General features: G+C 46.4%; 1 protein-coding gene across 20 annotated transcripts in view; it reads left to right on the top strand.

Moving 5' to 3' along the window:
* DNM1 (dynamin 1) overlaps positions 1–25,970 on the top strand; it is a 103,980-nt gene that overhangs the window by 63,624 nt on the left and 14,386 nt on the right. For 15 of the 20 annotated variants that reach the window (XR_014714332.1, XR_014714333.1, XR_014714334.1 and 12 more), the window contains exons 14-18: positions 1,238–1,249; positions 2,696–2,809; positions 20,379–20,488; positions 21,264–21,375; positions 22,899–22,910. Coding sequence is in view for 16 of the 20 variants with exons in the window: in XM_084650224.1 (XP_084506350.1) it covers positions 1,238–1,249; positions 2,696–2,809; positions 20,379–20,488; positions 21,264–21,375; positions 22,899–22,910 (360 nt within the window). In the remaining 4 variants the exon portion in view is untranslated. The remainder of the gene's footprint in view (positions 1–1,237; positions 1,250–2,695; positions 2,810–20,378; positions 20,489–21,263; positions 21,376–22,898; positions 22,911–25,970) is intronic. The other 5 variants (XM_084650225.1, XM_084650223.1, XM_084650213.1 and 2 more) reach the window with 3 other exon arrangements.

The following is a 25,970-nucleotide window of genomic DNA, read 5'->3' as shown; positions in this document are numbered from 1 at the left end:
ACAGTTAAATTATCAAATGGTCCAATAAAGAGCTGAAAGTGCAGGGGGAGGATCAGGGGTCTCGCCATATAAGCCACTGCTTTCTGGATAGTGGCAGATGTCAGTGTTAATTCAGCTCACATCCCTGGATGCATCATTCACTTCTCTCAGCTGCGCTTGACCTTTCTATGCAGGCAAGAGCTGGAGGATGCTCTCTGATTTGGTGGGTCCTGATGCAAGTTTACAGTCCATCAAAAACTGGGGCAAACTATTCTCTCCAGTTCCCCCAGCCCCAGCTCTAAACTGCCATGCCAGAGTTTTCTTTCCCAGTCACCTCTCTTGACCACATGAATGGTCTCCACTGTCTGGGGGCCAAAGGGCAATTTGCAGAACTTCTGGGGTCACATTTTCTGGAAGAGGCAAGTCCCACCTGAAAGGGACGTTTTAAACCCACCTGCTTGGGAAGATGTCATTGGCACCCATCAGCCCTGCTTGAGTTGGGCATCCTCATGGGGGAGCCTTCTCCTGGGAGAGAATAGTGAAAGGAATGTGAAGTCCCTGCTGCCTCTCTGTAGTAAGCGCATGGAGTGTACGTCCTATTGAAATCCAGAGGGGCAAAGAAGACCTTCCTGTCCTAGAGCTATGGGGAGAATCACAGAGTTATCTGGCCTGGAAGGTCTGCAGAGAGATATGGGCACTTTCTACAGAAGGAGGGTACAGAAGCAGCCCAGCAAAGAATGTAGGTGAAAAACCTCTTCCTTTCCAACCCCAGGTGCTCATCTGGAGTGAATCATCTTCAAAATATATTTGGCCACCTTTCCCTGAAACACAGTTAGAGCTTCAGAGTTGCTGAAGGCTGGTTGGCAGGTTCAGCTGGATCATCGCTTTCTCTGGATGCTATTTCTGAAGGTCTTTACTGGGTATCTCCCAGCTGCAGGGAGACCATCCTCTGAAGGGTACCAGCAAGTACCTTTCCTTTGCCCTGGGTGTGGAATGGCTCTGGGAGCCAGTCCTTTTCCGTTTCATTTGTGGATTTGCCTGTCACTGGCTTGAGCTTTCATTTCCTTTAGCAGATTTTATTTTGGGGCCTGGGGTCTTTGATGTTTTTGCAGCTGACATGCTAATTTGGTAAAAGATTCTGATGATTAATTTTTGAGGCTCTTTCCTCCTTCCACTCTTCTTTTCCTAGTAACAATCTCTCCTCTCTCTGCTCCTCTCCTCTCTTCTCTGCTGCTGTTGCTATGGTTCCCCTTTGCAGGATGAGATCCTGGTGAGTAGAAGGCCGCTCAGCAGGCTGTGCTAATGAGCATTAATGATGCATCTGGGGAAAGCAGGATCAGGAACAGCACATGGACCATTCCACCTGCTACTGCAGTGGGGGGAAGTGGCTGCTGATGTTAGATACAGATGAAGTGGAAGTGGGGAACAAAGGCAGCATGTTGATGAGAATTTCTTTAGCTGCCTCTAAAGTGTGTAAGCAGGAGGAGCTGGGGAGACCATTCAATCTAGAGATCAGGATCTGGGGTTCAGCTTTAGTGCCCTCTTCTGCCAGCAGAGAGAATTGGTCCATTGTGAATTTTAACAATCAGCAGCATGAAAGAGAGGAGTGACAATCCACTCATCCCTGCCTACAGATATGGACAATGAATGCACTGATTCAGACACCATGCAGATGTTTATTAAGTCACACAAAACAGTATTCATTCATGCACAAACACCTAGCCGTTCACATACATACTGCTTACAACACACTCATTTTTAACATGCACAAACATGCAGCGATACATACACATATAGGCTAATTCACATGTGCAGTAACACAGGCTCATGCACACATGTACAATGATGAACACCTGCAGTAATGCACATTCACATATATATATATATATATGTATATATCATGCTTATATTTAAGCTATTACATACATATACTCTTTCTACTAACTCACATGTACAGGAATAGACAAACATTGATTTAAAGTTACAAAGTCCGCTAATCAATAATCTCGTAGCTCACTTACAGAATGTAAATATGGGACTTTATATCTATAGCTTATATATATCTGTGTTAAAGCTAATGTACATATATATAGTAACAGTGCCACTTATCTCACACAGTTAAGTTCAGGGTGTGAATTCCAGATGCATCATTATTCCCAGATGTTCAGTATCTCCTTGTGTTACTAAATTAAATAATTTGTTTTTCATTTACCTCTCTCTACTTTTCTTCTTGAATTGCATCCCCTTGAGCTCTGTGAAGCAGTCTGCTCCAACCCCAAGTGGTGGGAGAGCTCCTTGTCTCTGCCAGGGTGTGCTTCTTCCTTTGCTCTTTCTAGGCCTGGCCTTTTCTGGGTGTGATTGTTGCTGTGATTTGGTTTCTGTGGGTTGGGCCAGTGTCTGAGATTCTCTCTACAGTTCTCTCTTCCCCTTGAGTGCTTGGCAAATGGTGTAACCCCCAACAGAGCCAGGTTCTCTCCTGCCTCCCTTCCACTCCTTTCCTTCCTAACCCTTCTCCTCTTTGGAGACAGGTGCAGGCTAGATTGCCTCGGAGCTCCAAATTAGTGAGGGGCTTTTTGGCAGGAGCAGAGAGCACGGTGGTCCTGGTCATTGTTGTCCTGGTCTGTGTGTGTAGGGACACACTCTGCTCTCTCCCCAGCCATTAGGAGGACTAGGTTCTCAGTGCCATGTTTGACACTGACAATTTCCATCCCCACAGGTGATCCGAAAAGGCTGGCTCACCATCAATAACATTGGGATCATGAAGGGCGGCGCCAAGGAATACTGGTTTGTCCTGACAGCTGAGAACCTCTCGTGGTATAAGGATGATGAGGTGAGTGGCCCAGCCTCAGGGCTGGTTGAATTATGGCTTTGGTACCTAGTTCTGTGTGGTGCTGAGAACCCTCAACTCCCATTGACTTTCAGGGGCTGAGCATTTTGTAGAAGGCCCGTAGCTCCCTACAGTGGCTTGGTATTATAAATACACTTTCTGTGTATTAATTACCTGCTTTTTTAAAGTAGCCCATACCCCTGGGGCCTGGAGTGATCCCACAAACCAGTATTCAGCCCCTCCCAGGAAGGGATGCAGGAGATCGGGAGCCATAATCAGGATGCCACAGATTCTGTTGGTTGGGTATAGAACTGTGTGTTCCCCTAGGGGCAAGCCCAAATAGACCCCTGCACATTAGTCACACCCTGTATATGTTAGTGTTCAAACAGCTGCTGCCTAGCCCCTCCACCAGCCCATGAATCTACTGCCTTGTGCCTTGTATTTGACTCTTAGTGGGGCCTTGATATTGCTTCAGCTGGAATGAGGATATTTTAAATGTGAAGGTCATGGAGTTAATTTGGATGCAGCATTCCTGGCACTGAAGAGAAAATCCAGTTGGAAATGACTGTGCTTGGAGCTCCTGAGTCAGTAAAAAGTGGGCAGGGCACTTTTCTGTCTTATTGTGGCAGGCCGACTCACAGGAGGGAGGGGATGGGTTAGTGCTCTGATACCCAGGGCTTTGTGGTACTCTCAGCCGTAACTATAGTGACTATTTAAATTGTGGCTAAGCTTCACTCTAGTCTTGTGTGGTCACTCAAGAGAGGTGTGACCTAGTTGTCTGAGTACAGGACGCAGAGCCAGGAGCTATGGAATTAAAATCCCAGCTCAGACACTGACTCCTTCTGTAACCTTGGGTAAGTCACTTTACTTCTCTGTCTGTTTCCTCATGTGCAGAATGGGAATATTGGTACTCATCCACCTCATCTGGGTATTGGGCAGATCAATTAATTCATGTTCATACAGTGCTTTGAATGTGAAAGTGCTGCGTACTGTTATTAACAAACTATAATAGTACATGCAGAAAATAAATGAGAAAGTAGCATGGATCTGCTCTGTAGACCCTCCTTAAAAATAGATATTCCTGAAATCATGGCTTCCCAGTGCTTCCTCTTCCACTCAAGCAGGGAGCAAGATAGCAGATGCCAGAATCATGTCCAAATTGAAGTTATTGTTATTTATTTATTTATTTGTCTACTGTCAACAGTGTGCCAGTCATAAAGGAAGACAAAATCTCTGGCCCCTGGGCCTAAATCTCTGAATAGTGGGAATGAACAGCAAGAAGGTAATCAGAATGACATGAATTTAAACTCAAATACCACTCAACTTGCCAGGGATAAAAATACTTTGGGGGATGGCTACAAATGGATTCAGATTCAGTCAGCTTTTCCAAGCAATGGTTCCAAACTACTTGTCAGGAAGAGAAAGGGCTGTGTACCTTGTGTCATGGTTTATACCTGTGCAACATACCTGTAAACTGCTACCAGACCAGAATTCTCCACTCAGTTATATCAGTGGGCACATTTAACAGCCACTTTGCACAGTTGGAAATGATGACACAAACACTTTCTTTGTGTTCTCAACACAGTAGAGAATCAGGCCTGAAATGTCATTCCCTGACCAGAAGCCGGGGGTATGTCTACTCTACAGAAGCACAGCTATGGCACTGCAGCTGTGCAGCTGAAGTGTAAATGATTTCTACATCAACAGAAGGGGTTTTTCTGTTGATGTAGTTAATCCGCCTCTCTGAGAGGTGGTAGCTAAAACCACAGAAGAATCCTCTGTCAACCTAGCTGCGTCTACAGTGTGGGCTAGGTCGACCTAACTGTGTTGCACAGGGTGTGAAATTTTTCACAGCCCTGAGCAAAAAGTAGCCAGATCAGTCTATTTTTTAGGTGTAGACCAGGTCTAAGTTCAGCTGGGGCATGCATCAGTCCCGTAATCAGCAAGGAACTGGAATTGATTGTGCAAAGGAGATTTTAAATCAGCCAGTCCTTTTTCAAGGCCCATGAACTCTCAGACAGAGCTGCCTGGTGTGGTAACACCGCCTCATGGTTATGTATGCAGGTCAGGCAGTTATAACTTAAGGCTTGAGCGTTTGTTTTAAATTAAAAACAACTTCTGCATCTGGATTCCAGCGATGACCGCGTAGCCCCCCACCCCTCTGCCCCAGCAAGGAGCGGGCAGGCTGTGGTTGCAGTGCATAATCTATATTAATAGACTCCAGCTGTATGGGAGGGGGAAGGGGCGCCCCTTTTATCCTATGAGGAGGGTAACCCTGGGGGTGAATAACAGCTGGAGGTCTGCACTGCTTCCCTTCTGCATGGTGAGAGGTAGAGCAGCCTAATTAAAACAGCTCCCTGCCAGCCAGCATCCCTTAAATAAACGCAGGGCGACCCAGTGCTGACGAGGCAGGAGCAACACAGGAGAAAGGATCCTTTGTTCTAACTGGAGAAGGGGTGGAGGGGAAGGGGGAACATGTTTTTATTTCTGATTTTTCCCCACTCCTGCCCCCTCTCACCAGTTCTCCGGCCTCTGGGGAAGGAAAGGGAAGTAACTTCCACTTGAATTCCATGGCCAGGCTCAGCTTAAAGAGTCAGTACATTACAGGGGCAACTTGGAGAACCCTTGGCTTTGGAGTTCCCATCCTAACCCTACACAGGGACAGGGCTGACTCTGTCCTCCAGGACCCTTCTGCCCCACATGGCGACAGGGCTGTCTCCGTCACCCATGGCCCCTCTAGCCCTTATTGAGAGGAGACTTCTCAGACCCATCACTCCCAAACCAGGCTGGTATCCACATATGGCTGTCTCCATATGTCTCAGTCCCAGATCCACTCTCTTCCCCAGAAAGGACTATCTGCCTCCTTGTCCCCCTGATTTGAAGGGAGGAATGGTGTCTTTTCAGGCACCAAAGTCACCCTGAGTGCAGCCTGGGAGTCCCGATCCACTTAGGTTTTGGACAGACAAAAACCCTGACTTCTCATGCTCTTGTTAGGCTCTTGCCCCAGCTGCACAGCGCTGTAGCAAACAGCCAAAGGAAATGAGAGTGTTTAATCCAGGGAAGAAAACCCTTGCGTTGGTGGAAGAGCCAGATGCAGAATTTGGGGGATCTGGTGGGAGAATTAGGGGTGGACTGGGGGTGGCAGGATGACATTGGGCTAGGCTAGCACCTCTCAAAAATTGAGGCGGGTGGAACGGAGCTCATCATTTCCCTCCCCTGCCCTGTTACGGCAGGACTGGGCATCAAGTCTGAGTAGAGACATCTGGGTCCCATTAGTGAAATACCAGCCTTTCTACAACACTGGTTTGTTTTCTCTTCCCCCCAAAGAAAGGAATTGGAACTTAAAAGTGTCTTAAAGGTTCCAGCATCAAGCGTCAGTGAGGACAGGGCTCCCTTTGCTCCGGGAGGCCGGTGGAGCATGCTGGGGGAAGGGGAGGAGGTGGAAAGCTGGCTCCTTATTCTGCCCTGCTGCCAAGAGCACTTTCTTTGGATTCTCTCTCCATTTTTCCTCCAGTCTCCTTTGTGTGAGTCAAATCCCTGACCCAAGGAGAGCTGCAATATAGATCTGCTGCAGAAAGGGGGATCAGCCTGGATTTGGGAATCCCACACCGGGAGTCAGCACCTCCTGGGTGCTGCTGGGTTCTGCCTATAGGACATTTGTAGGTCAGCAAGATGGTGGATTGGCAACGTTATGGATCCAATGACCATTCTCTAAGACAGAGGGTGATCTCGCTAGCCAGGGAGAGCACCCCACCCCCGAGACTGGAGTGGCAGCCATGGCACTGTAGCTGGTTGGTATTAGATACTCAGTTACCATGGTGATGAGCATGGTATGAGAACCTAAGCAGAAAAAGGTGTCCTTCCACCTAATCCCCTCCAGAGATCTACAGCACACAACCCAGCTACACAGGTAGGATCCAGGCTTTTCCTCTAGTTCTCTATGTGGCAGGGGGCATTAAGCCCTGAGCCTAAGGCATAATGAACAATATGCTACATGGTTCCTATTAGCAAGGCCTATATCGCACTGGAATGGGCCCATGGGCCCTGCATTTGATACATGTAAGAGTTAATTTAAACTGGGATGCATATGACTACGTACATGTGTCATTGTGTGTACTTGAGTGGTTGCACAGACAAGTGAATACAGTCTACTTCTAGTACATGTGGGAATTTGGTTGTGAATATACTGCATAGCCCAGACCTTCTGTCCTTATTTATGCAAAAGTCTCACTAAGGTTCGGTTGAATATGGTCTAAGAAAGGCAAGACTTGGCTCATACCTGTGTGAGGGCATCAGTGTATTTCCATAGCTAAATGTTTGTGTCTGTCCTGCTGAAATGCATGGTGGAACCTGCTCGCAGGATCCTTGCATAGAGTGAAATTCCTTTATACGGAAGTTGAATGAGAGTAATAGCAAATTGTTTCACTGCAGCAAAGGTGCAACTGGTAATTCAGTACTGCTGTTCTGTATAGACACTAAGGCCAGGTCCACACTACAATATTACATCGGTATAAGTACATCGCTCAGGAGTGTGAAAAATCCACACTCTAAGCGATGTAGTTACATCGACCTAACCCCCAGTGTAGACAGTGCTATGCCAATGGGAGAGCTTCTCCCACTGACATAGCTATGCCTCTCACAGAGGTGGATTAACTACACCGAGAGGAGAAGCTCTCCCGTCAGCGTAGTAGCATCTTCACTAAAGCGCTACAGCAGCGCAGCTGCACCCCTGCAGCTTTTTAAGTGTAGACCTGCCCCAAGAAGCTTCCACTTCATATTGCGAGGTGTGGGTGTGTCTCTGTGTGTTGTTGAATGTATACATGTGGGTATTTGTATTGCGTGTGTGTGTGTGTGTGTGAATGCACACAGATATGTGTTTGAGAATGACATATGGGTGTGTATGTTTGTGCATGGTATGTGCATGTATGAATGTCTGAGTATGTTAATTGTGTGTGCAGGTGTGCATATGTGTGTCTGAATTTGTGGGTACTTGAGACTGGTGTGGGTTATGTGTCCATATGAATGGCCTGGACCTGTGTGGGTGTGTATGCACGGGACTGGATGTGGATGACATGGCAGTTACGTGATTGTGTATGAATGTTGTGTTTGAGTGAGAATGGGGTGTGTGCATAATAGGAGGTTATGTGCTTGTGTGAATGGGTATGTTTGGTGTGTGTGTGTCTAGTATTTGAGTATGTGCATGTGTTAAGTATCTGTGCACATAGATGGTGTGTGTGAGCATGAGAAGTGGTGTGTAGGTGTTTGCATGTCTATAGATCCATGTATATGATGGGGAATCCTTTACATTCTTCATACACCATTTTGAGTCTTCTGGGTCAGAGTTGTGCCCCGACTCCACATTGTGGTGGCTTCATACCTCCCTTCTCTTCCATCACTGGAGAATGCAAGCAGATTATCCTGGCTGGGAGAAGCCAGGATAATCTGGGAGAAGCCATGACCTTATTCACACACTTGTAGGTGTCCATTTGCTATACATCAGACTTTGATGGATTACATTACATCTCCCTCTGAAACCCCCATTTTCAGAAACATGGAGCAGATCACTTTTCCAACAACAAGCTGCCACTCTTGTGCATTAAGCCCCAGATCAGCCACATCATGAAGCCCTCTCTGTTGTCTTTGCAGTGGCTCAAGCCCTGCCAGCCATCAGGATGGTGCTGTAATGGGAGGGTGGCTTTTAGCAGTCCAGCTGCAAGCTAGATTTTGTCACCTATTTTTCTGCTTTGAGACCACAGAGCTAGGTATGCTCTGAGACTCAGTCCTTCCCAGTTATCATACCAGCCTCAGGATCTCTCTCTACCACACATACTCCTTCCCTCCCTCTTTGCCCCTACTCTCTTTTGCTCTTTCATTCATTCACTCTCATGCTCTCTCTCTCATTCATAGTCTCTTTTTCTTTTTCTCACACTCTCCCTCCTCCTTCTTTCTAACTCTCTCTTTGTTCTTTCTCACTCACTCGTTCTATTTAGTAGTTTTGCACACACATACACATTACCTGTCCCTCCCAGTCCACATCTAAAGAACTTTAAAGGAAACCAACTTTAAAGGAAAAGCGCCTCCCAGAATCTCCAAACCTGAAATCTTTTTTTTTTTTAATAAAATAAACAAAGTTTGTTACACCATAAAATTCCCCAACTGGTCACTTCCCGCTGCTTAATTTCGCCTCCTCCTCATAGGGACTGCTAGCAAGGCACTATGCAGCCATAACTCTCCCAGGGGATAGCCCCTGTCCTTGTGATTTAGACACTTATAGCAAAAGTCTGCACAAGAAACACAAGGCATCCTGAGTGGCTCTCACTGGAACAAGCATGTGAAGCCAACAGAAACAGCTGCAAAGAGAGGGTGAGGAGAGTCAGGGAGGAAATGACAGACAGACAGCAAGTGGGATGGCGAATAGTGACAGATAAAGGTGAGCATCAGGTGAGGATCCAAGCATCAGTTTCCCAGCAGACTGGGGGAGGTAGGTGAACTTATCATGCGTTGCTCACACCCCAGCATTTCCCGCTGCCATGCAGGCGTTTCCATCCCTGTGCGCCACCGGCAGTGTGTGTGGTGTATCCCAGCACAGCCTAACCAATGTGCAGACTACTGTACAATCTCGTAGTCCTGAACAGGTAGTCTGAACACTGGGCAGACGGAGTGGAGCCTCTGTGTCCAGCTCTCCAGCTAGCAGCAGCACGTTAGTCCTTCCCCCTTTCTGCCTCTGGGCTGGTGTTTTGGGGACAGAGAGAGGGTGAGGGAAAGTCCAAGTCCTGCTTGAAGAAGTTTCCTCCATTGGCAGCTGGAAAGAAGGGGGGATTGCTCCCTGCCTGTACCCCGCACTGAGCGAACCTTCACACCCCTTTCTCTTCCGATGTTGGCATCAAAAGGCTGATGCCCCATTCCCCTGGGCACGTCGTACCTTTAAAAAATAAAAATAAATTACTGCTGTTCGAACCCAGGAGAAGATGTTTCTAAGTCTTGGCCGTTGCCCAGATGTGCAGACTTCGTTGCTTTATTCAACCCCCCACATCTGGCGCAGCAGTTGGTGGGAGGACGCTCAGGCCCGATGCATCCTGATCTCCTTCCTCCCAGCTCTCAGTCCTGTAGAACGTCGCTCTACCCAGGGTCCGGAGCAAAGAGCAAACAAGACCAGCCTTCGGTTCCAAGCCCATAACAAGGGTCCCTTGACCCGTGTTGGCCAGTTGCCTTTGCAGCTAGCCTCCGGCTACCATGGGAGCGATCCGAGTTCCCTCCTTTCCTCCCCCCATCGCGTCTGGCACTCACTGTGCCTCCCTCCCTCCCTCTTTCTAGTCTTTGCTCCCTCCCTTCTCTTGCTTCCCTTCTGTCTTTCTGCCTCAATTGACGTGGCAGTGCAATGCTAACTAGACTCGAGGGAGGAGCTTGTTGGCTGCTGCGGAGGTCAGAGGTTGACAGGAAGTGAGCCATCTGACGGATAAGGTTGCGCGGAGGAAAGGAAGGTTCCATACCTTGGATGGAAACTTGAGGAATGCCGCTTTCTCTCTGATGCTTGGCTCCTGTGTAGCGATTCCAGATGTTCCCCGGGCCATGTGGTTCACTTCCTCTCTTGTGCTGCAGGGATAAAGAGTGCTTTAGGTACAATATGCAACCCACCAGCACTCACACACAGGGGAGGGGGAGCCAGAGGAGAGAGTTTAAATCTATGGCTAAAAACATGAACACCCAGTGCTCCTGCTTTGTCCCTAATAGGTTAAACCCGTGATGAGGAACATTTAAGGGTTGGGGGAAAATCTATTAATTTATTTCCCCATTTAAATCTCATTATACAGGAAGGAGGTAACAACAATGAGCAAACAAAAGGCCCTATGCTGGGCATTGTTGTACACTGTTACTGAACAAATTGACTGGGAACAGGGTTTAACTGGAAACAGATGGGGCAAATAATTTGTAGGCAGTCTGGGGGAATCTTCACTGTAAATATTTTTGAAAATACTGAATTCCTGGTACAATTTGATCTATTACAAAAGTGAAGACTTTACTGTTCCAAAGTAATTTGATGAGGCCAAAAAAATCATTTATTTTTCTCACGGATGATTTGACCCCATCTAAGGTGGGGCTGACCGCCTGAGACAGGGAGATCACCACAACCCTCCTGTCAGTTTGGTGGTGGGATTTTAACAATGGTCTCTCTAACGCCTCCTCCAGCACATCATTGACACTAGAGAAAAGCAAAGTACATTAGCATTAATAGTAGCATTTGGTTCAGTCAGTATTTTTTTAATTCCACAAGAGCCATAAATCAGAACACATACACTTGGACTCTCTGTGCACAAAGTTTTACTTGTCATAAGAGCTTCAGTTTATCTTGGGTTTGTCCTCCTCCTTAATTATGGTGAGGTCTGATAGTTCTGTCAGTTATCTCCTAGCACTCCAAGAGCCAAATTCCTCCTTTGAATGCATGTGTGGGCTTCCCCATCAGCTTCAGCTTCATGTGTATCCAGTATATAAAACACCAGTCCTTTTTGTACAGAGTGACTGGCTGGGCAGAGGAAATAGCCTGCGAACAAACCAGGAGCCCTCATTCCAGTCCAGCTATGCTATATTTTTACCTGGCTGTTTAAAATGTATTTGGGGATGAAGGCCCAGAGGAGAACAATGCACATTCAGTTAACAATGCAAACCACGACCATCTAAAATACACTGGCCCCGGAACAGAGCCAGAGTAACAAGGGTACACAATGGGGATCCCCTTAGGGTGCCTCCTCTCAGGCCACGGAGCTACAGGTGTAGTCTCAGTCCTTCCCCCAAACACTATGCTTTGCGCTCCATGACTAGGGGTTAATGGCTAGGGGATCCATGTGCCACACTGCCCACAAGTCTCTTTTCTATGGCAGTGCCTCCCCACAACCCCTATGGAGCTGTGCTTTACTGTGTACATGGGGTATAGATCTCCTGCATAGACTCTTCTTATCCTCCTACTGTGCAAATGGACCACACTGGTTTTGCTGCATTCAGGGTCCTCCATGCAAGCATTATGATTATAGTTAGGAATGATGGTCCTTTAAAAGGAGTGAGACTAACCAGGCCTGATTAGACCCTGTCACCCCAATACCCCTTCTCTCCCTGTATTTGCACTTTGGTTTCCTGCTTCCTATAGCCCACAATGTTACCTCCTTCCCCTTGCTGGCTTCACTGTAATTCCTTAGCTATGCATGTGTTTCATGGGATAGATATTTTGCTGCTGAGAGGGCAGCCTCTCCTTTGCTATGATCCTCTTTCTGCCTTGCCACCAAAATGAGATGTTTGATGAGCAACACAGGCCTTTTGGGATCAAGGCAGGATCTTTGAACCATGCTCCACAAAGCCACCTCCCCCAGCCCAGGGTGTACTGGCACCTAGTCCTCCCTCTCTGATTTTTTCCTGCGTCTGTCAGGCTGGAGGGAGAGCCCCTTCCCCCCCCTCCTTGTGGCTGCATTGCTCTTGGGATGTCTCAGCCACCACACACATTGCCTGATTGCTAACATATGGGCAGAGGGCTCAGCCAAAACTTTAAAAGGCTCAGCCCTCAGCAGCTCGTTACACTCTTTCCTGTCTCTACATTCAGGAAATGAAGTCAGAGTATTGATATAAAACAGGCTGGGGTGAAAACTGAGAAGATGGGAAGAGTGGAGGAAGGACTTTTGAGAGACTGGGGTGTAGGCATGGTGAGATGGCAGGTCAGAGCAGCCCTGGCCGAATGTGTCTGTGTGCATCATGCTGCAATCAAGAGCCAGGGGATTTACCTCCTGGCACCAGTGCTCTAGCTCTTGTATGGCTCTCATTACCCCCAAAGCTGAAAAATCATACACTAGCAAGCAGCAATATGGATCTAATTGCTCCTCGAGGATGTTGGTTTAAATCTTGCTCCAGGGCACAGATGCAGTGCCCACAGAACCTGGGAACCTGGCACTAGCATTCTGTGTGATGGAATTTGCTGTCTTCCCAGCTTAAGAGAGTGAAGTCTGGTGCTAATGTATTGGCTCCCAGTGCACTTAGAGACTGGGAATATGAATCTTTATATGTGTGTATGGCTCCTAGTGCACATTAGAGTCAAGGGTCCAAAATCTGACCTCAGTTTCACTGGTGTAAATCTGGAGAAAGTGCCAAATCCTGGTCACATTAATGTCAACGACAAATTCCCATTAGCTGTAGTGGGTCCAGGTTTTGGTCCTAACACCATTGAATTCACTCTAGATTTACCTTGGTGTAACGGAGATCAAACTCTGTTGAGTGGCATTATTTTGCAATGGTGTGGGAAGTGACAGCATGCAGAGGCTAGAAGCATTACAAAAGCAATTCCTATGTGATGAAGGGGAAGAACTCTAAGGCCTTGATGGAAACAAAGGGTACAGGGTAAAGACGCACATACACCATCACCTAGGTCCTAGGACCTGGGGAATTCTGTTGCTCTCACCACTAGATTTCTTGCTTTTTTTTGCTATGAGATGTTTCTTTTGCATCCAGCTCCAAACTTTTCTGACATTGTAAAAAGATGTGAGGAGCATTTTCTACGTCTTATTCCTTTAGCTGCCATCTACATTGAAGTTACTTTTTTGGGTAGCACAGAGTTTGCATATGGGTGATGCATAAGGTGCTTCAGTAGGAGAGATTGCAGTAGGACTGGTTGGCTTGCCTGGGGCTTAGCAATGGATGTTCATCTCCTCTAAGTCACCAGTTCATCTGCAAACTGGAGCAGTAGTGGCTAAAAGTTATTGCAATTTGGAAGCTGTTAGGTGATTTTCAGAATGTGAAATGAGCTTTATGGGTCTCAGCCAGATTCCTAATCAATAGGCATCCGCATCACAAAAATACTCACCCCCCTGAATTTCGACTAACTGGCACCTTGGTTGGCAGTCTCAACAGAAAGAACAGGGGAATTAAGATCTGAATACCATTTCTATCTTTGGTCCCTTTGGATCAGTGGTGGGAGGAGTAAGGGAGCTCTGTTGCTGCCCAAGCTGTCCCTGTTCTGTCCATCCCAGAGAACATCTGTTTCCAGGACATCTTTCCCAGCACTACATTATATTGTAACAGATAATGTCATTTGACCTTTTCATTGGGGATCTGAGACATGTAGAGGAGTATACCAGTATACTTAGGAATTAATAGGACTTAGTGAGATAGCTGACTAAGGCCTTTAGGGCCATTATAATGGTCAGATCATCTTCTCTGGGCTTTGATTCCATCTGCCTATGAAACGTGTCAGCAGCATCACCATCTACAGTCGCTCCTCTGCCCTTGTATTTTCCAGTTAGATTTTGGGATCTCTGCTAGCAGCCTGCCTGCCTTTTCTATTCCCCTTTCCCCTGTAAGGGATCACATTTCTCCATGTTTCCAGCTGAGGCAAGCATGATGTACACACCAGAACCCCTACACAAGGGGGACGGTTACATACATAATACATTTCTATTGGATTCAGAGTAACAGCCGTGTTAGTCTGTATTCGCAAAAAGAAAAGGAGTACTTGTGGCACCTTAGAGACTAACCAATTTATTTGAGCATGAGCTTTCGTGAGCTACAGCTCACTTCATCTGATGAAGGTGTCTCTAAGGTGCCACAAGTACTCCATTTCTATTGGAGTTATCTCAGACATCTGCACTCTGCTTTGAGGTGAGGAGTTTGGTATAATGGTTCCCTCTTTTGATCACTTTTGGTATAGCAATACCTGACTAGAGCTGTACACTTACAAGTAGGGCCCTTGGGCCAAATTCAGCTCTCAGTTACATTGATGTAAATCCAGATTAACTCCAGTAAAGACTTCATATCTTCCCCTGAGTAAGAGAGAGGAGAGTCTGATCTTCAGTTTTTGGGGTTAAAGCCAAAAAATCCCCTGATTTCTAACCTCATCCATCTCTGAATCCAGATCTCAAAATGAAGCTTAAATCTAAAAAAATTGGGGCCTAAATGTGGGGTGCCTCAGTTTTTAGCTGCTTAACTGGAGACACTTTAAAGGATAATCGGAAAGCTCTGAGCCCTCCCACTCTGAAAATCAGGTCCTCGAAAGGTGTCTCAAACTGGACATCCCAAAATTGAGGCATCCAAAATCATTCATCACTTTTGAAAATTTAGGCCTCAGTTTTTAACGTTTTCCCCATCTGTTTAGCCACCCATTTCACCTGGGGTTTTGATTAGTCAGAAGGACACTGGCTTGAATTTTCAATGATGGCTGTTAGTCATTTTCCATATAAAAGGTCCTTAACTGGCCCGCAAATATCCCACACTACTCCAACCACAAAGTTGCTGTTTGAGCTCCTGGTGGCAAAGAAGAGCCATTGGAACCCTACCTTGTGTTTTGTGTCACTATTATTATTTGAAAATTAATGTGAGCCCTTCATAGTGTAGGATGAAGTAGCAAGATGAACCAGGTGTGTCAGCTTTTCTAAGACAAAAAGTGGTTTAAATTCCATGAATCCTTATGAGAAATTATCAACTTTTGTGTCAAATGATTGGCTTTTTCCCAGAAACTTGAAAATAAGGTTAATAATGAAAATAAGACTTTTTAACCTGCAGTTATGACCACCTCACTTTATCTCACTTGATTTGTTTAAACTCAGGTTTAACAAAGAATAAACCCCCCAACTCAGATGGCTGGTGGCATTTACAAGCAGATGGCAGTATGCTATAATGAGACCAGGAGTCGAGGTATCTGTGGTGAGAACAGCCACATGCCATGAATGGTAGAGAGCAGAATGGGATGGAGCCACTGTGGCTGGTCACTGGAAAGGCTCTCAGCGATTAATACACAAACTTGAGGGAGGGTGCCCAGAACAGATACAGTACTGAGTGTGATATAAATGCCTAGACAGATTAGATAGGTAGAGAGTTTATAGCTGTCAGCACCCTGCTCAATCACTATTTGAGGAGATGATGGAGTCAGGCTGAGAGGTGCTGACTGGCCCCTGGAGGGGATAGGGGAATCAGGCTGTCTGGGCCCCATTGCTCACTGATTGTCTTATGGGGTAGGGGAATCAGACTGTGAGGCTCCATTGCTGACTGACTTCTTGAGGTGATGTGGGGGCTAGGCAGTGTGGGTGCCATTGCTGACTGACTCCTTGAAGGGATGGGGGAACTGGGCTGTGAAGGCCCTGTCACTGAGTGAATCCTCCTAGGGTTGGAGGAATTGGGCTGTGAGAGCCCTGTTGCTGTCTGACTCCTTGAAGGGATGGAATATGGGGCTTTGTGGGCCCCATTCCTCAATGACAGCCTGAGGTGATGGGGAAGCTGGGCTGTGAGGATGCCAGAGCAGACTGATTTGTTTATGGGATGGAGGTATCGAGTGGTAGGGGGCCCAGTTAGGGTTGCCAACCCTCCTGGATTGGCCAGGAGTCTCCCGGAATTGGAACTGATCTCCCAGTGGCTACTGAAACCAATCCAGGAGATTTTAATAGGCCGCTAACTGTCCAGTTGGCAGCACAGCAGGGCTAAGGCAGGCTCCCTACCTGCACTGGCTCCATGCAGCTCCCAGAAGCAACCAGCATGTCCCTCTGGCTCCTAGGTGCAGGGGTGGCCATGGGGGTCTCTTCATTCTGTCCCTTCCATGAGTGCCAACTCCGCAGCTCCCATTGGCTGAGAACTGTGGCCAATGGGATCTGCAGGGGTGGTGTCTGTGGCAGGGGCGTGTGCAAAGCTGCCTGGTCGCCCCTGCGAGCGTAGGAGTCGGACATGCCAATTGCTTCTGGGAGCTGCCTGAGGTAAGCCACCTGCCGGGAGCCTGCACCCCTCACCCCCTCCAGCACCCCAACCCCTGCCCCAGTCCTGAGCCCCCTCCCATACCCAAACTCCCTCCCAGAGCCCACACCCTGCACCCCCCCTGCACCCCAGCCCCCTGCCCCAGCCCAGTGAAAGTGAGTGAGGGTGGGGGGATGGAGTGAGTGGAGGGGGGCCTTGGAGAAGGGCGGGACAAGGGGCAGGGCAAGGCTGTTCGGGTTTGTGCAATTAGACAGTTGGCAACCCTAGCCCTGGTGCTAATTGACTCCTTGAGGGATGGGAGAATAGGGCTGCGTGGGCTCCCTTGCTGACTGACTGAAGGAGTAGAAGAGGTGGGTTGTGAGCGTCCCATTGTTGACTGACTTCTTGAAGGTATGGGGGAATTGGGCTGTGAGTGCCAGTTCCTGACTGACTTGAGGGACTGGGGGAATCAGGCTGTGAGGGCCCTGTTTAGGGTGACCACTTTTGTTGGATGGAAATAAGGGAAAACCACATGAAAAATAAGGGACAATGCTTTATTTTGAGGGGGATTTTAAAGAAACACCATTTCCCTTCGCATATCATGTATTTTTTTCTCAAATGCACATTATCATAAGTATCAATTTAATGTTTAAAATGGTACTTATTTGTGATGGGTTGGAGCCCTTGGGAAGCCACCTGATGCACTGAGATACCACTGAGTCTACCAGTTCTGCCAGCATGGGCCATCTTTAACCTGTCTTGCTGAGCCAGGCTCTTAAAACCTCCTCGAACACACACACACACAGGCAGGGCCACACCCAGCTGCAGATGAGCTCTGGGAAGACTCAGTTTAAGGGACTTGCTCCAGGACTCAGATGTCCACCTCCCTTGGAATGCAGACGCAAAGATATATTATGAAATTCGCCCCCTCCCTCAATGTGGAGAGAGGTGTGCATGCTTCTTAGCCCCCCTGTTAGAAATTACGGGAACCTGGGTTTAATAATAAACAAAACACATTTTATTAACTATAAAAGGCAGATTTTAAGTGGTAAAAGGGGTAACAAACAGAACAAAGCAGATTACTAAGTAAATGAAATCAAACACACAAACAACTGGTTTCACTAAAGAAATTAGATACAAATAGTATTTCTCACCCTAGATATTGTTGCAGGCAGTTATATTTCTTTTCAGACTGGACCCCTGTCTCAGTCTGTACTCCCCCCTTGCCTTCTCTTTTGCAGTCTTTCTTCTTGGGCTGACAGGCAATAGAGAGGAGGAGTTCTGTTTGCCTTCCTCCCCACCCTTAAATAGGATTTACATAAGGCGGGAATCCTTTGTTTCCCAAACTTGACCCCCCCACCCCCCCCTTCCCTTACAGTGGAAAGTTGCAAGGAGTCCCAGGTAATGTTTTAGTATCAGGTGACAAGACCACCTGACCCTGTAGGATCACAGTGTCCATGAGTCAGTGGCAGTATGGAGCGTCCACAGGAAGGCCAAGCTTTTCACAGCTCATTGTCCTTGCTGATTGGCCATCTGCCCTGTCTGGCTTTTTCATTATTGTACCTGAAGTGTTATCAGTGGGCATCACCCAAAGTAGCATAGTTGAAATACAGATACATAGTCAATATTCCTATCTTCAGATACAGAAATGATATCTCCCATGTCATCTTGCATAAAGTACATCTCAGTGATGTCATATTCATATCATAAGCATATTTTCATAAAGAATATGGAATGACACATCTCATTATTTTCAGTTTTAATACATTTCAATACATCTTAAAATAAGGGATGGGTGGTCACCCTAAGGGGCGGTTCAAGGAAATAAGGGAGGGTCCCTTAAAATAAGGGATGAGTAGTCACCCTAGCCCTGTTGCTGAGTCAGTCCCTTGAGGGGATGGGGGAACTGGGATGTGAAGGCCCCATTGCTGTCTGATTCCTTATGTGGTTGCTGAATAAGCTGTTAGGCCCCTATAGCTGACTAACTCCTTAAGGAGATCAGGGAGTCAGTCTATAAGGACATCATTGCTGACTGGCATCTTGAGGGAATTGGGATGTGAGGACAGTGGTGCTAACTGACCTCTTGAGGTGACAGGGGAGCAGGGCTGTGGAGTGCCCCATTGCTGACCAAGCCTTTGAGGGCATGGGAGAATTGGGCTGTGAGTCCTTAGTTGCTGACTGACTCCTTGAGAGGATGGGAAATTGGCTTGTGAATGCCCCATTGCTGACTGAGTCCTTGAAGTGATGTGGGTACCTTTGCTGACTGAGTCCTTGAAGCGATGGGAGAGCTGAGCTGTGAAGGCCCTGTTGCTGAGTAATTTCTTGAGGAGATGGCGGAATTGGGCTGTGGGGCCCTTTACTTAGTGACTCCTTGAGAGGATGGGGGAGCTGGATTGTGAAGGCCCTGTTACTGACTGACTCCTTAAGGGAATGGGGAAATTGGGCTGGGAGTGCCCAGTTGTTGTCTGACTTAATGAGGTGAAGTGGTAGGTAGGCTGTGCTGTTGCTGACTGACTCCTTGAGGGAATGGTGGATCTGGACTGTGAGGGCCCCTTTGCAGACTGACTCATTGAATGAAGGAGCTGGACTGTGAGGGTCCTCTTGCTGACTGACTCCTTGAGGGGATGGGGAGTCAGGCTGTGAAGGCCTTTCCTTTTGTTGACTGTTTTATGGGATGGGAGAATCAAGTTGTGGGGGTAGGGTGTGAGAGAGCCCTTGCTGACTGACTTCTTGAATGAATGAGGAATTCAACTGTGAGTCCCTGAGGGGACAGGGGACCTGGGCTGTGACAGCTGTGCTGACTGACTCCTTAAGGGAAATAGGGAATTGGGATATGAATTACCAGTTGCTGTCTGACTTATTGAGGTGTTGTGGTAGCTGGGCTATGGTGGTGCTGTTGCTGACTGACTCCTTGAGGGAATGGTGGAGCCAGACTGTGAGGACCCGTGCTGTCTGACTCCTTGAAGGAACGAGGGAGTCAGGCTGTGAAGTCCCTCTTGCTGACCGATTGCTTTATGAGATGCAGGAGTTGAATTTTGGGGGCTAGACTGTGAGGAATCCCTTGCTGACTGACTTCTGACTTCCTTGCTGACTGAGGGGATGGGGAACTGGGCTGTGAGTGAGGGCCCATTTGCTGGGTGACTGTTTTATAGGATGGGGAAATCAGGCTGTGAGGGTCCTGTTACTGACTGACATCTTAGGGAAATGGGGGGAATCAGGGTGTGAGGGCCTCATTGCCGACTGACTTGTTCAGGGAATGGAGGAAGTGGGATGTGAGAGTCCCACTGCTGACTGGCTTCTTGAGAGGGTGGGGGAATTGAGCTATGAGGGCCCCGTTACTGACTGGCTCTCTGAGGGCGTGGGAGATTTTGTCTGTGAGGACTCATTTGCTGACTGACTGGTTTATGGGATAGAGGAATCAGGTTGTGAGGGGTCCATTGCCGAGTGACTTCTTGAGAGCATGGAAGAATTGTGCTGTGAGGTGCCCAGTTGCTGAATGACACTTGGAGGGTTTGTGGGAATTGGGCTTTGAGTATCCTGTTGATGACGGACTCCTTGAGACGATGATAGAGCTGGACTGTTAGGGACTCCTTGCTGACTGACTTCTGAAAAGGATGGGGGAGTTGGGCTGTGAGGGCCCCATTGCTGAATAACTGCTAGAAGGGATAGGGCAGTCAAGTTGTGGGGACTGGATTGTGAGAGCCCCCTTACTGGCGGACTCCTGGAAGAGTTAGGGAAATTGAACAGTAAGGGCCCCATTGCTGGTTGACTTCTTGAGGGAATAGGGGAGTGAGGCTCTGAGGATCCCACAGCTGACTGACTCCTTCACCAGATGAGGATTTGGTCAGTGGAAGTGAGTGACTAGTTGCTGATCTTCTTTCAGGAGAAGGAGAAGAAGTACATGCTGCCAGTGGATAACCTGAAGCTGCGGGATGTTGAGAAGGGCTTCATGTCCAGCAAGCATATCTTTGCTCTCTTCAACACTGAACAGAGGTGCTGTCTTTTCCCCAGAGCATGCTGAGCTCTTTCCTAGACGTAACCTAAATCACATCTCTAACTTCAGCCCTGTACAGTATTTTGGGGACACCCTGGAATGGAATAGCAGGTTATAGAGGAGAGGGAATAGTGAGATGGGGCCTCTCAGGAATGTTGTCCTGATAGGATGGACATCTCCTTAGAGGACAGTCATTAGGAAGAAACTCTTTTTAAAAGGAAACACTCTGGGATCCTTCCCTAAGCTCTTATAATCAGGCCACTTATTTTCTTTGCTGCAGTGCATTGGTGCCATGTGATCCCAGCTTTCAACTAGCCAAGCTGCCTATCCCCAGGGATCTCTGCCAGGGCCAGACAGCAACTATTTGAACCCCTCTTGTTTCTTTCAGTTGAATAATAAAGTTAGTCCCAAGAATTCATGAGCCCAGAGTATCGGGTGAAGAAATGCATGATTGAATGTGTTTGGAAAGGCAATCTTCTCTCACCACCACCACCCCAAGAGTGGTCTCTTCAGGGCAGGGTTGGGGTCTGCTGGGGGATTAGAGTGAGGAAAGCTAGAGTTAATAATGGAGAGTTAATTCCCCCTCTCATCTTTTCATAGGGAGCTCTAGTGCAGGGGAGGCATGAGGCTGTTAGCAGGCCGTGAGAGGATAGTCTACTTTGTTATTGATGTGCAGACACACTAAGGATTTTAAAACATTGGCAGAGATGGAGACGTGGTTGCTTTGTCGTGTGTAGAGGGTTGAAGTAACTTGTCTTATGTCTCACTTCTTAGGAATGTTTACAAAGACTATCGGCAGCTGGAGTTGGCCTGTGAGACCCAGGAGGAGGTGGACAGCTGGAAGGCTTCCTTCCTGCGTGCAGGAGTGTACCCAGAGCGTGTTGGGGTAGGTTGAGGGCTTGGCCATCATCAATAACAGGGGATGAGAAAGGGTGGCATACAAGTGTCTTAGGAGCAACCACTGAACTATCACCCCTTGAGTTAAACAGGATGCTATTGTGAGGGCCTTATCTCTATCACCTCCTGTTGTGGGGTAGAGTTGGAAGGCAGCTGAACTTCTTGCTCTCAGCCTCCTCTGATACATGGTACTTCTTCCAGCGGTGAGGATGCACAGGGTGTAACCATCAAGTGGGGGATAAAGGGTGGACCTCAAAGATAAGCCCTTCTGGCTTCTATCCTCCCTATGGGTTGTAAATCTAGATACATGAAATTTCTCAGACAGATTGGGGAAGTAGCTCAGGTCTCTAGTGATAAACTCTGCTCAGGAGGGATGAGGAGATAGTAGGAGCAAGGTGAATGTAACAATCACACCTTGCTGAAGGCATTTCCATAGCCCTTGGGACTTGTACTTCAGCACAAGGAAGAAGGGAATGGCCAATAAAACAATAATTTTAAACTGTTTAACAACCTCACTCCTAGATGACAAGAGACTCCCAAACAGAGGCATAATGTTGATCAGTTTTGTTACTCATCAGTACCTTTTCTCTATGGCCAAGTTCGGAGCTCCATCAGCTTTGCCAGAGCTGTGTTTTCCTATCAGGACGGGGTTTTCTTATATTTTGCTTGTTTGATGTCTTATTCCCCTACAGTAGAAAGGTCCCTTGTCTTAAATATGTAGTATATGACCTACTGTGTTTCCTTGACATTTTCCTGCAGCCCTTTAATGACTGGTGTTGTGTTCTCTCAAGAAATTACCCTTAAAGCAGCAGTATTATTACATACCATACTGTACACTGTGAGAGTTAGAGACATCCCTGAAACTTTTCAGTCTCTGACGGTGGGAAACGTCATTATACTTGCCTATTACAGCAGTGAAAATTACTTACTTGTCATTTTTTTCAGACAGTTGTGTTTCTGGTAGAGGTTCATCCACCTTCTCTGCTAGACTTGAAGATGATTGTTTTGTCTTAATTACTTTTTATCCTATAACCATTTGGTGGGAAAGGAACTGAGGGCTAAGGGGACATTGGGCCATATCCAAAGCCATTGAATGGAAGGACTTCCAATGACTTCACCTATTGTTGAGGCAATGGGAAGATTTGGAATTTTTTGTGCTGCTATGGGGCTGTTGTGATCCCTGTCCAACACTTAGGCACAACTTAGGAGAGAGTAACAGGAGCAGCCATTGCAGATAAGTAACTTTCCCATGACATCCATCTTTAATGTGCCATTTTCCTTTGCAGAGGTTCCATTTTGATCATTTCAATGTAGTTAATAACCCGCTCAGCCTCTGTGGCCCAGGGTGACTTAGTCCCTTTGACCTGTGTTTTTGATTGGGTTTGGTCTTATTTCCATTCAATGCTATAGTAGATGCTTCTCCTGCCTCTCAGACCAACTAAAATCTGTTTTTTATTTTTGTCACTTTCTTGTTTTTGTTTTTGTTTTTTTGTGCTCAAACTGACCTGCCAGGACAAGGACAAAGTAAGTGACTCCTCTTCTGCCTGTACTGCCCCTTGGGGGCTCTTATCAGCTCGTTCTGATTTGCTTGATTTTGTTTTTCAGTTTCTTTCTCCTTTTTTCCCCCCTTTGTTATCATCTCCTGGGAGGCAATCATTTGTTCTCCCTCTGTCTTTGCACCTCCTGTCAGATCATCTGCTGTTTGTTTCTGTTCTTGGCTTGGGTTTTCCTTTTCTCTTTTTATTCCCCCTCTTTGGTATTTGATTTCTGAGTCTCATCAGAACTTTATTTTTGGCATTTTATCCTCTTTTTTTGAGTCGTCATGTCTGACTTCCAGCTCCCTAACCCCATGTTTCTCAGACAGTGAAGCCTTCCATCCCTTTGGGGATACATATGATCCTTCCAGCTGAAGCTCAAACAAAAAACCCTGAGGGGAAACAGAGACAAAATAAAGGAACATTTCCCCTTTCTTGCTGAATTGTTTCCCCCAAATTGGAGACAATACTGTGCTTCACTTCATGTCCTAAACTGCTGCAAGTGTATCAAAATGGGACAGTGTGAGTGAGGGAAATTTAAAAATAAGATGAGTAACATTTTAAATAGCACATTGAAACACACACAGCAAAATCTTTCATGCTTTGAAATTAATTCCAAGTGGATGAGTCTTGGTAGGTGTGCTATTGTGTTGTTGTGCATTATTGGTTACCAAATTTAATTCTAGAGATAGCTGTATGCTGTATTTCAGTTATGGGTGCAAGGATTTCTTTCTTTCTTTCTTGGATTCCAAAGTGATTTAATTTGGAGAAAGAGGTTCCTGTGTTTAAGGCACAGGACTTGGAGTTAGAAGACGTGTGGGTTTTTTTTCTGAGCTGTTGCACTGACTCGTTATATGACCTTTAGAACATAAGAACATAAGAATGGCCATACTGGGTCAGACCAAAGGTCCATCCAGCCCAGTATCCTGTCTGCCGACAGTGGAAAATGCCAGGTGCCCCAGAGGGAGTGAACCTAACAGGTAATGATCAAGTGATCTCTCTCCTGCCATCGATCTCCACCCTCTGACAAACAGAGGCTAGGGACACCATTCCTTACCCATCCTGGCTAATAGCCATTAATGGACTTAACCTCCATGAATGTATCTAGTTCTGTTTTAAACCCTGTTATAGTCCTAGCCTTCACAACCTCCTCAAGCAAGGAGTTCCACAGGTTGACTGTGCGCTGTGTGAAGAAGAACTTCCTTTTATTTGTTTTAAACCTGCTGCCAATTAATTTCATTTGGTGGCCCCTAGTTCTTATATTATGGGAACAAGTAAATAACTTTTCCTTATTCACTTTCTCCACACCACACATGATTTTATATACCTCTATCATATCTCCCCTTAGTGTCCTCTTTTCCAGGCTGAAAAGTCCAAGCCTCTTTAATCTCTCCTCATATGGGACCTGTTCCAAACCCCTAATCATTTTAGTTGCCCTTCTCTGAACCTTTTCTAATGCCAGTATATCTTTTTTGAGATGGGGAGACCACATCTGTACGCAATATTCAAGATTTAGATGTGCCATGGATTTATATAAGGGCAATAAGATATTCTCCATCTTATTCTCTATCCCTTTCTTAATGTTTCCTAACATCCTGTTTGCTTTTTCGACTGCCGCTGCACAGTGTGGGGACGTCTTCAGAGAACTATCCACGATGACTCCAAGATCTCTTTCCTGATTAGTTGTAGCTAAATTAGCCCCCATCATATTGTATGTATAGTTGGGGTAATTTTTTCCAATGTGCATTACTTTACATTTATCCACATTAAATTTCATTTGCCATTTTGTTGCCCGATCACTTAGTTTTGTGAGATCTTTTTGAAGTTCTTCACAGTCTGCTTTGGTCTTGACTATCTTGAGCAGTTTAGTATCATCTGCAAACTTTGCCACCTCACTGTTTACCCCTTTCTCCAGATCATTTATGAATAAGTTGAATAGGATTGGTCCTAGGACTGACCCTTGGGGAACACCACTAGTTACCCCTCTCCATTCTGAAAATTTACATTTATTCCTGCCTTTTGTTCCCTGTCTTTTAACCAGTTCTCAATCCATGAAAGGATCTTCCCTCTTATCCCATGACAACTTAATTTATGTAAGAGTCTTTGGTGACCTTGTCAAAGGCTTTCTGGAAATCTAAGTACACAATGTCCATTAGCTCCCCCTTGTCCACATGTTTGTTGACCCTCCCCCCCCGGCCAAGAACTCTGATAGATTAGTAAGACATGATTTCCCTATACAGAAACCATGTTGACTTTTGCCCAACAATTTATGTTCTTCTATGTGTCTGGCAATTTTATTCTTTACTATTGTTTCAACTAATTTGCCCGGTACAGTCGTTAGACTTACTGCTCTGTAATTGCCGGGATCACCTCTAGAGCCCTTTTTAAATATTGGCGTTACATTAGCTATCTTCCAGTCATCGGGTACAGAAGCTGATTTAAAGGACAGGTTACAAACAAAATACTTTATCTCTATGGGCCTCAGTTTCCCCACCTGTATAATGGGAATGGGGCTCTCTTATTTCACAGAGAGGTTGTGAGGATTAATTAATGTTTGTTGGTCCTTAGAGCTGAATTGAGCTCAGGCATGGAACATTTTAGCCCAAATGGAGAATTTTTCTGAAAGTTATAAACATGTGAAAACAGGAGGTTATAGTGAATATCCCAACAGAACTTCAACTACTGAATAATATAGAGCTCAATCCTGTAGACCCAGGTCTTGATTCTCCATTGCCCTGCCCATTTTATAGTAATTTACATGATTGCAAAGTGAATGTGAAGTGGGTGCAAAATGCTACCAAATCCGAGTGGTCTTACAGGACATTCACAGTATCTACACCAGGTGCAGAGCAACAAACACTGAACCCCCTTTGGCACATGTGAGTACTCTCACTGAAGTCAATGGAACTACTTATGTGATTAGGGACTGCTGACATCACCAAGAGTTGCAAGATTAGGTTCAAAGTTCCTAAAGCATTTTGGGAGCCTCAAACATTAAAGCCACTATAGATGTGTAAGGTATTAATGTTAAAAATATTAATACCAATTG

This window comes from Lepidochelys olivacea (assembly GCF_965140295.1).
Source record: "Lepidochelys olivacea isolate rLepOli2 genome assembly, chromosome: 16".
Taxonomy (NCBI): domain Eukaryota; kingdom Metazoa; phylum Chordata; order Testudines; family Cheloniidae; genus Lepidochelys; species Lepidochelys olivacea.
Note: the sequence above shows the minus strand (reverse complement) of the source record. Positions and strands in the feature narration are given on the sequence as shown.